At 34.8% G+C, this 16,529-nt stretch overlaps 1 protein-coding gene across 10 annotated transcripts; it reads left to right on the top strand.

Annotated features, from left to right (window-relative positions):
- Positions 1-387: 387 nt before the first annotated feature.
- LOC107892341 (uncharacterized) lies at positions 388-8,468 on the top strand. 10 transcript variants are annotated; one of them, XR_005918419.1, is made up of 6 exons: positions 401-663; positions 1,584-1,680; positions 7,365-7,409; positions 7,595-7,839; positions 7,921-8,119; positions 8,201-8,293. XR_005918419.1 is itself a non-coding variant. In XM_041101630.1 (2 exons), exon 2 carries the CDS (start codon positions 4,043-4,045, stop codon positions 4,697-4,699), a length of 657 nt encoding a protein of 218 aa, XP_040957564.1. In that variant the 5' UTR covers positions 388-663; positions 3,538-4,042; the 3' UTR covers positions 4,700-5,746. The 10 variants fall into 10 exon arrangements, 1 of the variants encoding a protein (XP_040957564.1); XR_005918416.1 differs by having other exon boundaries at positions 402-663; positions 7,365-7,508; positions 8,201-8,468; XR_005918421.1 differs by lacking the exon at positions 1,584-1,680 and having other exon boundaries at positions 402-663.
- The last annotated feature ends 8,061 nt before the right edge of the window (positions 8,469-16,529 follow it).

Genomic DNA, 16,529 nt, shown 5'->3' with positions numbered 1-16,529 from the left:
ATGCCACTAAATGTGCATTAGCGGCTATATTATGGAAACGCCGCAAAATTTTATCATTTTTGTAAACAAAACGGTGTCGTTTTGCCTGGCATATTAACGGCATTAGTGGCATTACGCCAAAAACGCCGCAAATTGTCGGGGTTTTTTTAATGAAACAGTGTCGTTTTAACTAGCACATTAAGGGCATTAGTGGCACTATGGTAAAAGCGCCGCAAAGTTTTCGGGTTTTTTAACTAAACGGTGTCGTTTTCCCTGGCACATTAACGACATTAGTGGTGCTATGGTGAAAACGCCGCAAAGTTTCGGGTTTTTTAAACTAAACGGTGCCGTTTTGCCTTTACGGTATTAGTGGCGCTGTGTTAAAAACGCCGCAAGGTTTCATTCTGGTTCAAAAAAGATGCTGTCGTTTTATTCCCCTCCCATTTTATTCCCCAGTTCATTTTTCCCATACCCGAAATCTTCATTCCCTCTAAATTTTCCCCAAAATTTCCCCAAGGCAAGAACCCTAAACCTTCCCCAAATCTGCTGCGCTCCAGGACCCGAACCTTCCCCAAATCTGCTGCTTTGAAAATAACCGTCCCTTCTGCCGTTGATCGTCTACCATCGCATTCGTCGACCGTCGCAGTCCTCTACCATCGCACTCCTCTGCCGTCGAAGAAATCGGTAAGGTTTTCCTCTTTTTCTCAAAAATCATTCGGGGTTTCCGGCTTCAGCAATGTACAGGTTATACTTCTAAAGGCATTTATTGTTAAATTATTTTCTGTAGTTATCACCATAATGAGTGTTGATATAAATTATGAAAATTATGGCATCCCTGCAACTTGGTCTATGGTTGTTTAGGTGTTGGGTCGTATCTGGAGTTTATGGTTTTATCGAGTTTTACTGCAATAGAACCATGTTGGTATAAATGCTTTTCCTTGACAAATTGAGCTTTAGTTGAACCATTTTTGCACGTTGGAATATGATGGTTCTGTTTCCAATTTAATCTTGCATGTGGTGTTAGAAGATTTTGAGAGGAGAAAGCAAAATTTCGGGACTTGTTAAATTCTTCTGTTAATATGATGTTTGTGGATTCATATGTGGTTGAAGGTTAATTTATAATTTGAGACTTGTTAAATGATACAATTTAACAAGAAATTTTGGTTTAGTTTAGGAGAGTCCAGAAATTTGGGTTTGAAAAGTAACAATAAAAATTTTGTCACATTTAAAATCAATTCATATTAAATATACAAATATTTTGGACTGTTATTTTGCTTCAACTGAAATTTCTATTTAGTGTTGTGGATAAATGTTTCCAGTTCTTCTCCCTGCAGTTTTTCTTCATTTGTAACAATTTTTTGTATAGCTTATTTATATGGAAAAACACCATTTTTTTATTCAACTGTTTTCTTATGCGTTTGATAAGTTGAGCATAACTGACCTGTAACTGTGCTTCTTGTGTATCACTTATTTTCTTTGTTGTGCTTGTTTTAAGAAATTTAGAGTTGTTTTAGGAAATTGTAATTTAGTTAAATACTTTGTTCTTCTCATTGTTGAAGAGTTAAAAATTACCCATTGTCTTATGTTCAAGTTTTGTTTCCCAGAATTAACACTGCATTTGCCAAACTGTTAAAGATATTTGAAACGGAAAAATTGTGGATTAACCATTTGTTACTGCCTTATTGATCAGCTCGTATTTAGGTAAGTTTCCTGATATTATTTTAATCAAAATGTCCTTGCTGCCTTACCATGTTGCAGTAACAATTGTTGAAAGTAATTTTCTTACAACGTAATCGATTTGGTAGCACTTTGTAATTAGCTCTGTAGTTGGTAAACAATGTTAAACTATGTTACACGATTTCTTACATGTCTGTTCCAACATGTCTGTTCTGCTTTGTTCCTACACCGAGTTCCTACATGTCTGTTCTGCTTTGTTGAATGAGTTTGTTAGTTCTCTGCTGTTTTTTCTTACACAGGAGATTTGGATATTGTATATACATTGTAAAAATGGGCTGCCCGATTTAACAGAATGTTAAATACATGACTTACTAAAATTAGCTTTTATTGTTTTATTTAATTATAAATATATTATTAATTTATTTAACGTACAGCAGAAAAATAAATTTATTTTCAATTATGTAATAAATATATTTTTATCTTTCACCCAATTTCCACATTACGCAAAACATCTTTCAGAGGTTATGTTTTTCGTTTGTTAAATATCTTTAGAAAAATGGTTAGCTAGGGCCTAGAAAACAACATTAAAGTTATTAAAATTAATATGGTTTTCAATTTATGTCTCGGGTTGGGTTAATTAATTTTAGACTAAATAATTAAAATTTCAAGCTTTTGTATTCTTTGTATATTTGATGTTCAATCTCCAATTTTTTATTTTTAATAATTTAGTCTCTTTATTTTTAAAATTTAAAATTGGAGTTCATTTGTTAAATTTGTTGTTGTGACATTATAAGAGTTTAACACATTTAATGGACCTGAATTTAACAAAGAATTTTAATGAAATTAAAAAATTTTAAAATTCTCATAAGCATTTTAATTAAAATAAGATATTTCATTTAACTAATAGCATTATAAACATTGAGAGTGCAAATTATGTCAAAAATTAAAATATAAATATAAAATCTCAAATTTAAGAATAGTATAAGGACCAAAATTAAAATTTGACTAATTTATATATCAAGACATTATAAAACTAAAAGAACTATAGTAAGAATAAGAGAGAAGAGGAAACACAAAAGTGAAAGGATAGTTTTACTTTTTCTTAGCTTCCATAAGCTTGTACATATCATTTAATTAATTAATATACATAAATTACATAAGTTACATTAATATTATACATAAATTACATAACTTAATTAATTAATATTATACATAACTTGCACTAATATTATACATAAATTACATAACTTAATTAATTATTACACATAAATTACATTGCTTACAGTAATAACTTACAACTTACATAACTTAATTAATTAATATTATACATAACTTACATAACTTACAACTTACATAACTTACAACTTACATAACTTGCATTTTTATAATTATTCATAAATTACATAACTTACATTAATATTATACATAAATTACATAACTTAATTAATTAATATACATAAATTACATAACTAATTACATTAATATTATACATAAATTACATAACTTTGTTAATTATACTTAAATTACATAAGTTAGTTAATTAATATTATACATAACTTACATTAATATTATACTTAAATTACATAAGTTAGTTAATTAATATTATACATAACTTACAACTTACATAACTTACAACTTACATAACTTACGTTTTTTTAATTATTCATAAATTACATAACTTACTTAATTTTCATAATAAATAACTTACATAACTTACAACTTACATAACTTATATGACTTACATAACTTACATAGCATAATTTTCATAATACACAACTTACATAACTTGGGTAATGAATAACTTACATAATACATAACTTACATAGCTTAACTATACTTATTCCTAAATCCTAAACCTGTGCAATTTATTGTCAAGATTAGGCTTCAAGAAATAAGAAATGGACCGGTCTTGGATGAATTTGTCAAGGGTAAGCGACGGTTATCGAAATGGAGTACAAACTTTTCTAAATTTTGCATTTCAATATGCAAGCCAAGAGAACATGATTCTTTGCCCGTGTAAGAAGTGTGTCAACATAAACTGGCATTATCGTGAAGTTGTATACAAGCATCTAATTGTTGATGGGTTTGTTCGTGGTTATAAACAATGGTTTTTTCATGGAGAATGCCCGCCTAGTACTTCCTCTTCAAGGATAGATGTATCTTATGATAGTACTGCTTACCATCAGTCTGTTAGAGGGGATGACATGGAAGGGATGTTGCAGGAAGCATTTAATATTCACAGTCATGGTTTACAGTCGTTCCCACCGACTTTGTGCCATCTGATGATTGTAATCTCGGTGGAAATGCTTTTACCGAACCCGTAAGAAGTGTACATCATGAAGAGCCGAATGGAGAAGCGGCAAAGTTCTACGCGCTACTTAATGAGATGAACGAAGAACTATATGAGGGATCGAAATTTTCAAAAATATCTTTCTGCATTCGTCTTTTCCAGTTAAAATGTTTGGGAGGGTGGACCGGGAACTCATTGACAATGCCGTTAGAGTTTTTGAGAGAAATGTTTCCGTTTGCAAAAATCCTTCAGTCATGCAAAGATATGAAGAAAATGATAAAAGACTTAGGTCTTGGGTACAACAAAATCCATAGTTGCCCGAATGATTGCATGTTGTACTGGGGCGATCGGAGAAACCAGCAGTGCTGTCATGTATGCGGCGAATCCCGTTGGATGAATAGAAACACAGAAGATGGGAACGACGATGAAAATGATGCACAGCCAAGAAAGAAGCCGATCAAGATTTTACGGTATTTTCCGCTGATACCAAGGCTTCAAAGGCTTTTCATGTCGTCGAAGACAGCGGAGTCAATGACGTGGCACCATGAAGGACGAACCGATGATGGACTATTAAGGCATCCGGCAGATTCTTTAGCTTGGAAATCATTTGACAATAAATTTCCAAACTTTGCAAGCGATCCCAGGAGTGTGAGGCTTGGCCTAGCATCTGATGGATTTAATCCTTACAAGATCATGAGTACTGGATACAGTACTTGGCCAGTAGTGCTTGTTCCTTACAATCTGCCTCCGTGAATTTGCATGAAGCAATCTTCCCTTATCTTATCTATGATTATCCCTGGAGAGAAAGGGCCCGGGAATGATATCGACATTTATTTACAGCCACTTATTGAAGAGTTAAAACAATTATGGGCTGGTGTCGAGATATACGATGTGCTGAGAAAGGAGAACTTTAATTTACATGCAGCTTTGATGTGGACCATTAATGATTTTCCCGCTTATGCCAATTTATCCGGTTGGAGTACCAAGGGTCGTTATGCGTGCCCTTGTTGTGCTGCACAAACATGTTCGCAATGGTTATACAATGGGAAGAAGTTCTCTTACATGGGGCATCGTCGGTGGTTACCAGAAAATCATAGATTTAGATCTCAGAGTTCGGCATTTGACGGTACTGAAGAGTTCAGAGAAGCTCCTTCGCAGACAAGTGGATCTGAAATCTTGTTAATGTTGGAAGATATGAATTTCAGTTATGGAAGATGAATCAATCGGCAAACACGCAAAGAAATAGAAGATCAAATGATGAAGCTGATGATAACTCCGATGAAGAGGATGATCCTAATGAGGCGGACCTGTGGAAAAAAAGAAGTATTTTTTTTGAGTTGCCTTATTGGGAGCACCACCTTTTACGACACAATCTTGATGTTATGCATATTGAGAAAAATGTCTGCGAGAACATTGTCTGTACAATTTTGAATGTAGATGGGAAATCAAAAGACAATCTTCAAAGTCGACTTGATTTAGTTCAGATGGGAATTCGACCTGATCTTCATCTGAATCCACTTTTGAATGGTAAATATCGGTTGCCGCCTTCTATTTTCTCAATGTCAAAGACAGAAAGAAGTGTTCTGCATGGTGTTGAAGGATATAAAGGTTCCAGATGCGTATGCATCTAATATATCTCGATGTGTTAGTGTTAAAGATCGAAGACTATATTCGCTAAAATCACATGACTATCACATCTTGATGTAAGATTTACTGTCAGTTGCTCTACGATGTTGTATTTCGAAGAAGGTGACGTCTTGTATAATTGAACTATCCAATATAATGAAAGCCATTTGTGGCAAAGTTTTGGATGTTCAAGAACTTTAGAAGGTACAGGATCGAGCCGCTTTAACTTTATACAACATGGAGAAAATCTTCCCACATTCCTTCTTCACTATTATGGTTCACTTGATAATCCATCTCCCGCATGAAGCAATTCTTGGCGGACCCGTTTTCTATCGATTGATGTATCCCATAGAAATGTGTTAATTACAATTTTTAAAATTTTCCTTCATTCACCTATATGCCTTTAGTTACAACTTTTGATAATGTTGTATACCGCGTTTAGGTTCCTATCCAAATTAAAGTCTTATTGCTGCAACAAGCGTTATCCAGAAGGATCGATTGCTGAAGGCTACTTGGCAGAGGAATGTATGACCTTCTGTTCAAGATATTTGGAAGATGTTGAAACAAGGTTGAACAGACCAAATAGAAATGTTGGACTCACGGATCATAACTTTGCCGATAATTATTTGTTCCAAAGTTTTGGAGAACCAATCGATAAAGTTGAAATTGCAGAATTAGATGATTTATCGTGGGTTCAAGCACATCGATATGTTTTGTTTCACCACGAATTAATGGAACCTTTACCCAAGTAAGTTCTAGAAATTTGATAAATATTCATCATTTAAAAATTGTTTATAGTCTAACAAACTGAACATATTTTTAACATAGTGAGTACAAACAAATATTGAGATCTCGTTCGCGCTCCCGAAGAATACAACATCGAGATATCAATAAGTTGTTTACAGAATCTTTTCATGAATGGTTAAGCCAAACGGTATGTAATTGGAGCTTTCACCGACAAATAATAATATTTACTCAAAACATTTTTAATTACGCAGTTTACTTTCCATTCAATAGGTTTGGAGTGGGAAAAACGTCACCGACGAAGTTAAATGGCTTTCTCAAAGTCCAAATCGGGTGGTTAAAAGATATAGTGCGTTCCTCATAAACGGATTCAGATTTCATACAAAATATCGCGAGAGATTGAGGAGAACGCAAAATTGTGGAATAGTGGTTAATTCCTCAATTACAAGTTATGCTAGTGCTAGGGACAATAATCCTGTGGAGGGAAATGTGAAATATTTTGGACTTCTTACTGACATAATTGAGTTGGATTACTACGGCAAATGGAAAGTTGTCTTATTTCGAGGTAATTGGGCCGATGTTAATACTGCACGTGGAATCAAGCAAGATCAATTTGGTTTCACAATGGTAAACTTCGCTCAATTGATTCACACAGGACAACAATTGATTGATGATTCGTATGTATTTTCTTCTCAAGTCAAACAAGTTTTTTACTCAAAAGACTCAACTGATGAGGGTTGGTACGTTGTACTCCGTAACATCCCTAGAAACTTGTTTGACATGGGCAGTGGAAGTAGAGATGACATTGACGACAGAACACAAACTTTGCCATTTCCAGAACAGAACTTAAACGAAAACATCCCTAGTACTAGTACACAATTTCAATGGGTCCGCCAGGATACGAATGAAGAGATTTACGAATTATAATGTAGTAAGCTTTTACGATTATCTAATTAAATCTACGAATGATGATATTTCAACTATTTTATATGTGATATTATTGTTGTAATTGTATACTAAGTTTTCAACTAATTTATTTGTATTGCAGATAAAATGCCTAGAAGAAAAGTGCGATCGCACCGCATTGTTCAAGGTACTTCAAACTCGGCGGAAACAAATAGCACTGAACAATAGACTGCTATTGGTTCTTCGAATGTTCCGGTTACACCTGAGGAACCTATAGAAGTTCAAAGTAATTTAACATTTAATTTACATGTGTGTTGACTTCTTGTTTGTTTTTTTTTTAATTTCGTATATTACAATACTTTTATTTTTCAGATGAAACTGATGGGACGCGGAGAGGTCGCGGACGTACGGTACTGAGCGATTTATACGACCTAGATCCAGTCGAGCGTGTCCAAGTATCCAGTAATAGCTTTGGTCAGCCTGTTGGATCAGAAGCTCGCCTTTTAGCAAGATACATGGGCATTCTAGCACGGAATGCAAATATGTTGCCAATTAACTTCGAGTCATAGCATAAAGTGCCAGAGAGTAACAAGAACCAAGCTCTCGACAACATTAAGGTAACAAAACGTGTATGTCATTTATAATACTTGGGTTTAAGTTTCGTTTACATTTACTTTCTTAAGTTGTGTTTTTTGTAGGCGAGATTTGCTCTAGAGGTCTCCGATGCTTATTTAAAGAAGGCATTGGGAAAAAGATGGAGAGACCATAAGAGCACTTTAAAGAAAGACTATTTTAAGACAAACAACACTCGATGAGAGATTACAAAATGTCCTGCCGGGAATGCTGAGGTACCAGTAGGAAGAGGTCGTTAGATTTTGGACTTCGAAGAAAGGAGAGGTATGTGTAACTTATAAAATTTTGTAATTATTTTGGTGTATAGTATTTCCTAATTAACGTACTAATAATTTCATAATGTAGGATCGTGAAGAAGTTGGAAAAAAAAGTAGGCAGCAACAAAAATTCACTCACACAGCTGGGTCGAAAAGTTTTGCGTGTGTAGCTCATGCAGAGGTATTTTCAATTTTTTAATATTGGCAGATATTTATTACTTACTTACATTAATATTTTTACTATTGTATTGTAGGAACTGTTGTCCGGTCAAAAAGTTGGTCGCCTTCAACTTTTTGACATTACATATAGGAAGAAAGATGGAAACCCTATGACTCCTGAAGTTGCAGAAATTATGGTATGTTTACTTAATTAATACAATTTCACTTGTTTTTAATTATTTATAGTGTTTATTTTCTAATGATTTATTTCATTTATTGTAATGCAAATATTGTTAAGTTATGTTGCATTGAGTTTTTTAATATATATTGCGTTCCTAACTATTTGATTTATTTTTTAGGAAAAATTAAAGGATAAAAAGGCGGAGTACGAAGCGATTGCTTCCAGTGATAGTTCTGTTCATATTGACGACATTGATAATCGGATTATCACTGAAGTTTTGGGTCCTGAAAGGTATGGTCGGGTTCGATTTCAAGGATCTTTTGTTAACCCATCCCAATATTTTGGATCTAGCTCGCAACAATATATGCCTTCGGGGAGTCGAGCCGAAGTTGAAGTTCAGAGGTTAAGAGACCAGATGGCTCAGATGCAAGCGACAACAATTGATCAAATTACACAACTTAAAGCGGAGGCAACATCGAGAGAAGTTGAGGTTCAAAAAAGATATAAAAAACTCCAGCTACAACTGAAAGCAGATGCAGCAGCGAGAGAAGCTGAGGTTCAACGAAAGTATGAATAACTCCAGTAGCAGCTTAAAGCAGATGCGGCAGCAAGAGAAGCAGAGGCGACAGCGAGAGAAGTACAGGCGGCAGCGAGGGAAGCAGAGGCTGTAGCGAGGGAAGCAGAGCAGCGTCAAAAGTTCGATGAACTCCAGTAGCAGCTTCAGAGTATGATGAAGATGTTTCAGCAGTCGCAACAGCCGCCGTCTTAGACTATCGTGTAAATATACTTCGATTTTGACTTTTAATTATCATTTTAACTTTTAACATTTTTGTAAGAATAATACGAAATTTATTTTATCTATTGATATTTATTATATTATTTGTTTAATATATAGATTTATTACTTTTGGCTGGTTTAGATATGATTTCTTCTGATTTGTTTTTACAGGAGGGCTGAAAATATAAAAAATTTTATTTTACAAATCTGCCAAATTTAGTGGCGTTTTTTAAAAAAACGCCACTAAAGGTGTTGGCCTTTAGTGGCGTTTTTGGTTAAAGTGCTGCTAAAGATAAGGGTCTTTAGCGGCGTTTGTGGAAAAAGCGCCACTAAAGATCATGGTCTTTAGCGGCGTTTGTGGGGAAAGCGCCGCTAAAGATTAGGTTCTTTAGTGGCGTTTGTGGTCGAAGCGCCGCTATAGATCAGGGTCTATTGTGGCATTTAAGGGGAAAACGCCGCTAAAGATTAGGTTCTTTCGTGGCGTTTGTGGTCGAAGCGCCGCTATAGATCAGGGTCTATTGCGGCGTTTGAGAGAAAAACGCCGCTATAGACCAACACCTTTAGCGGCGCATTCATTAGCGGCTTCTGTTGCGGCGCTTTTCAAAGCGCCGCTAAAAATATCTGCGGCGCTAAAAAGCGCCGCTAAAGGCCTAAAAAAGCACCGCTAAAAGCCTGTTTTGGTGTAGTGTTAGTAAGTTACATGTAAACAATAACTACTCATTTAATAATTCGCACTTTTAACATATAACTAATCAAAACATTTCCTAGCAATTTCAATCACTTACACATGCACAATCTTACCAATTCACTTGCATATACATTTTCACACTTAACATTTATCACATATGCTCAATTCTTTCAATTGTACCTCCATACACACTTCATTTCATATTCACTTTAACTCATTATTAATCCCGTTGAACACTCGGAATATACACAGATACATAGAGATTTAGCACATAAGTGCCACACTGATATGTAGCCGAAGCTACCACTGATCAATAACACTGGAAATGTTCACGGGCCTATTCACACAAGCTGTCAGGTGTTTGCAACACATGCTAGATCACCCAGCACCCGGGACTTACTGTAACACTGTAACACTGATCTCTAGTGACATGTCACTTGTATCCACTTCTATTCCTAAGTTCAACCGGGAATTGACACTTAACACTTTATTTTCAACACTTTAACACTTGAATAATTCATGAATAATTTTCCTTCCACATTGAATATTAATTCACATATCAAATATAATTCACAATTTATAAAAATATAACTATTATTTACACGTAACTTACCTCGGATGCAAAACGACTATTTTTGTAATTTAGTCGATAACTTTCTCTTTTCCCCGATCACTTCCACTATTTATTCTTTCTTGATCTATATTAACACAATTTAATACATTTTATCAGTATTACATTCAAATACAATTCATACACAACATTTTGGCAAATTTACATTTTTCCCCATAACTTTTCAAAAATTCCACTTTTGTCCCAAAGCTCGTAAAAATAAAATTCACTAAATTTTTAAATTTCAAACTTCACTAAATCATATTTCATGCTCATAACAGCCCTCAATTTCACAAAATCACAACTTTATGCACACTTTACCATCTTTCACAATTTAGCCCTTTTTCAACATTTTCATCAAAATTCATCTAGTAAAACTTGTAATTAACACTTCAAACATTCATTATCTAACATCACTAATCAATTTACAATTATATCATGAATGGGTCAATTTTAAACTTTAATTTCATTTAAATTAAATAGTAGAAACATGAAATTCAAGCATCAATAAGCATAAAAATACGAAAATAATTAAAAACGGGGCAATAAATTACTTACAATTGAGCTTAGAAAAATCAAGAACCCTAGCTATGGTAACATGAAACTTTCGGCAGCAATTTGGACAAAAATGGACACTTATTTTAAGAAGATGGACACTTATTTTCTCTTTATTTTGTCTTTTTCTCAATTTGGACAAAAATGCCCTTGACCCATTACTTAGATATTTTTCTAGAATTACCCTTTTGTGTCCATAACACTAATTTATGGTCTAATTGCCACATAAACACTTCCAATTTCATGCAATAATTCAATTAATTCATTTAATCACTAATTAGACACACTTTGCATTTTTCTCGATTTAGTCCTAAAAATTCAATTTGGCACTAAATCATTAAAATTTTCTATCAATATTTTCACACAATATTTCAATCAATCAGTAACTAATAAAAATTTATAAAATAAAACTATTTCACTTCGGATTTGTGGTTACGAAACCACTATTCCGATTAGGCCCTATTTCGGGCTATCACAATTATCACTTCTAATCATTATCAAATCATCATCAAAACAATTATTTTCCAATTTATTGCATAGAATTTTAATTATCCATCCTTTAATCTCTACTTTTTTTTTTTAATTTAAAGATGTCTTAAAATAATCAAATCTAGCATTTCTCCTAAAATTGATATGTAGAAAGATTTTTCTAATAATTTTTAATTAATGTTGTTAGAAATGGGCTGAAGATCTAACTGATAATAAAAAATAGTTAAAATATTTTGAATAGGTAAAACCTTAAAATTTTTAGTTTATTAAATAATAAATTATTTTTTAAAACAATGAATGTTAACTCTATTTTAATTTGACTTTGTGTTAATAGTACAAGGATTAAATCGGTCCATTTATTAATAGAGAGACTAATTTGATCAAATTCTTATCATAGAGAGACCTCCAAGGGACATTCACTTAAACTTAGCCTACTTTTAAATAGGAGAAAAATACGAGCTTAAATAGTTTGAATTCACACCCTTTTAGTTGTTGCTATAACAATGATACCAATTGAACTAAGAATTAATCAACACTACTGACTTTTTTTTTTATGAAAACTAATACTTAACAAAATCCAAAATATACAATAATAAAAACGTTTAATGGTCCAAAAAGGACTATTTTACCTATAAAGGCTCATTTCTAACTTTATTTATGGAAATGGGCCAATTTTTTCATTATTTACCAGAAAGGGCCGAAAATGACAAAATGCGTCTACGTCGGAGCGTTTTTGGGTAAAATTTTAGCAAAATGCGACCTTGGGGGAGCGATTTTGCCATGTCAGCACAAAACACACTGACGTGGAAGCGTTTTGCTAACATGGCAAAATCGCTCCCCTAGTGGCGCGGTTTGCTCCGTGTTTTTTTTCCAACAGCTACTTGATTTTTTGACCATTGAGGGTTCTACGGTCAAAAAGAAATTCTATAAAAACCCCCTCCTATTTTTTTCACACCTTATTTCTTTAAAACTTGGCAAAAAACTCTCAAATTTCTCCCTAAATTTCTCAAAGCTCTCAAATTTCTCCTTAAATTTCTCAAAGCTCTCTTTAATGAATTATTTCCTTTTAATTTTTTTTCTAAATTAGTATTTTTTTTAATTTCAAAAATATTTGATCGTGTTAGCAATGGCTGGGGAATTAATTCGTCTCGATCATAAACATATCTTCGTCGAACAAATGAAAATGGTAAGGGTTAATTTTAATTTTTGAATATTATTTAATATTTTTTCTTTTATGTAATTTTAATTAATTTTTATTTTATAATTTTTTATAACAGTCTGTAGATCGGGTGTTACAATGTTATATTCATAATATGTCTGGTCCTCCATCACCGTTAATAGAAAATTACTTGAGGGAAGCGGGTTTTTCGCACGTGGTCACTATAGGCCGAAGGTGCAAGTTGGACTCGAAATTCATCAGTGCGTTAATAGAGAGGTGGAGACCCGAGACGTACATGTTCTATCTTTCATGCGAAGAGTGTACCATTTCTTTGGAGGATGTGTAGTTACAATTGGGATTGCTGGTGGATGAGTTCGCACTCACCGGGTCTGTTCAATCTGCTGATTGAGGAGCCGTATGCTACGATTTTTTGGGTGCGATTTCGGATAATATTTACGAAGGTCGAATCGACATGGGCTAGTTACAGGACACATTCCTAGAGCCGAGGAATGATTCGACTGAAGTAGAAAGAATACGATATGTTCGGGCATACATCCTTGAGATGATTGAAGGTTATTTGATGTCAGACTTGTCACGAAACCCCATACATCTGAGGTGGCTGCTGAAACTCGTTGATTTTAGAGCAGCTGGTGAATTTAGTTGGGGGTCTGCCGTGTTGGCAACGTTGTTCCGGGAGATGTGTAGGGCGACGCCACCAAATAAAGCCAAAATCGGAGGTATTGCCTATCACTACTACAACCATGGGCTCGGTTTCGCTTTCCATTTTTACATCCTCGAGTGAACCACCCATATATATTTTCACTCATAACGAGGTAAAATTTATATTTGATTTTACAATTATTACATAAATTTAAAATATAATTGTATGCTAAAATTTTATTTAATTAGGTAGAACCATTCGGCGAGTTATGTTGGAATATCTACCGCTCTTGAAGATATACGGCTTTTATTAGTCCAATAGTCGGAAGCGCAAGTAAGTATTAAATAAAATATATATGCATAAAATAGTCGTTTCATATTTAGTATTTAGTATTATGTATATAACTAATATTTTTATCACGTTCATATAGTTTCAATGGACACCATACGAGGATCCAACAATTCGGGCAATAATTCCGAATGAATTCTTTCAAAATTTGAACATTTGGCATGTTAAGGTCCCATTGGTCAACTATGCTACTGTTGAGATGCACCAGACGGATAGAGTGTTACGAAAAATTAGATTCTGACAATCAATTCTCGAGGCACCTGAGGTGCTCGATGATGAGTACAAAATTGACTTACGGTAAACGAATACGAATTGGTCGATATTCTTCTTGGAATATATCAAAATTTGGGAAAATTGATATGATCATATACCTACTCGCGAACCGATCATTATTCCAGAGTTAACGTGCGTACTGAATTACATGTCATGGTTTAGGATCATAGTAAGCCATATTTGCTGTCGAAAGAGCAGAGGCGTCGGTAAATCCGTGTCCAAGGAGAATGATGAGGCCCTTTAAATTCAATGAGAAGGGATGACGGCACGAGCCCATCAACAGCGCCCACACAATCACCTGGCCCAATGCCTCAACCGATGACACCTACACCACAACCTCTTTAGGTTATACCAAGTGCGTATCCTAGCTCTTATATGTATCCTAACCCTTATATGTTTCCTTTTTCCAGTTTTATGCCAGGTTAGAATGCATGTCTCGGTGCATATCTTTTCCCGATGACTCCTACTCAACCCCCGATATATAGGCCATAGTTGTCAGAGGGATCACATGAGGCACCGTCTGGGTATATCTACCATGCATAAAGGTATCGTCAATTTGTACTAATGGCTTGCAGTACACAAATGCGTCTTGGCATTGCTTAAAGCTCCAAAATAGACGCTTGAACACTTGGCATCCACATAGCAATCGGTCATTGTAGTACGCAGGGCTCATTTTAAGGTCTGTTATGCAACCTGGGACATACATCTCTAGCACTTGACACCACTGCCACACCTCATTATATGAAGCGTCCCACCTACTATACATCTTTTTCAACGCCTTCTGCTTAGCTATCCAAGGCTTGCAGTAAGAGGGCGTGTACCTCAATTGGCTACGAATATTGGCAATTAAGACCGACACAAAAGTCCTGGGATTCGCCTTCACCATCAGTAGTATTAAGTTAGCTATCATAGCTGAATCCATATTGGGATGATATTGTGAAACACCTGTCAACGAAGTATGTTAAATAATGAAACTTTAAGTAACAATATTATTATTCAAAAGCCCTAAACACCCAGTGATACTATATCGGCAACACAGGTATATGGACCTTTGTACTTTTTTATCTCCCACAAGTCTGTCTTTATCTTAACCGAAGACATGATTTTTCATGAACATGTACTGTCTTACACTGTACACTTGGCCTCGAACTTCTCAAATTTATATTTAACCACATTGTAGTTATGATGAACTTGTATGGTCACGCCTTCTGTGTGGTAGATCTGAAAACTCCAACGCATCATCTGCCGATATATCGACAGTATGCATGTGGGCTAGAGGCGAGTACGCTCTGAATCGCGGATATTTTTCTTCTTTATCTGAACCTCCTTCAATATATTTAGGTTCGAATAGAACAGGCTCTGGTTCAGAAAATAATGCAACTTCTGTACCATCAGGGTTGAGCTTTCAAGGTAGATCCACATCGGACTCATCATCTAACCCACCATCATCTGTAACGTACGAGGTCCCCTCATTGATGGACACCGTAGGGAGCACATCATCCCTTCTTGTGAATGTTTCGTAACGTCCCTAATCAAATGTGAATTGCCAACTACTAGAAGTTGATGTCATTCTCAATACGTATTTCCAACATCGAACATCGACCCACCGATGTGCATGTCCTATCCACTAATCGAGTGTCGTGCAGGAGTTGTGTATTCTATATTGCCACTAAATACGAGCGCTTACGTATTCTGCCTCCCACTAACAGAGTGTCGAATAGGGGTCGTGTATTCCTCTCGAACAGCAATAGATGTTGAAGTTGCAAATGCTTCATTTGGCGATGAAGATTGTACATATAACTTAAGATAGGGTGATCCACTAGCGAGATGAGTCAGCACCATCGCCTCCAAGCTACGACCACCTTTGATATCAAATGAGTCATATGTCACGAGATCAATCAAAACATAAAATCGATACTTAATAGAAGAAACCCTCATTAGCATCATTCCGAAGATTTTGCGCCTAATTCTTTTACGAAGTTCTGTCAAATCTATGTTCTGGTTAAAAACCAGTCGTGTTGTGTTTTCCGATAAAAAATAACGCTGTTCTTGGTGTCATGGACCTCACCATCGTAGTAAATAATAGCACTAACACGTTCACTCATCTTCAATTTCTATTCTGCTTAGCCTCTATATTTTTTTTTGTTGTAACTTATGCAACCTAATAATGAAATTTGGCTCATTTATAGCCTAAGGCCAAATAGGAACTACTTTAGAAAAAGAGCGCCCACGTGGGAGCTTTTTTCATCAATTTTGTTGACAATGCATCCTGCTTGAAGTATTTTTGACACTATTTGTTCAGAATCGTCTTCTCAAAATCATTTTTTCAGGAACTACTGTAGAAAAAAAGCGTCCACATGGGAGCTTTTTTCATCAATTTTGCTGATAGTGCATCCTGCTTGAAGTGTTTTTGATATTATTTGTTCAGAACCATCTTCTCAAAATCATTTTTTCAAGAACTACTGTAGAAAAAGAGCATCCACCTAGGAGCTTTTACATCAATTTTGTTAACAGTGC

Source organism: Gossypium hirsutum, chromosome D09, assembly GCF_007990345.1.
Source record: "Gossypium hirsutum isolate 1008001.06 chromosome D09, Gossypium_hirsutum_v2.1, whole genome shotgun sequence".
Taxonomy (NCBI): Eukaryota; Viridiplantae; Streptophyta; class Magnoliopsida; order Malvales; family Malvaceae; genus Gossypium; species Gossypium hirsutum.
Note: the sequence above shows the minus strand (reverse complement) of the source record. Positions and strands in the feature narration are given on the sequence as shown.

Bases quoted from the DNA above. Each gene is read 5' to 3' on its own strand.
- LOC107892341 (XM_041101630.1), top strand. From the start codon at position 4,043: ATGAACGAAGAACTATATGAGGGATCGAAATTTTCAAAAATATCTTTC.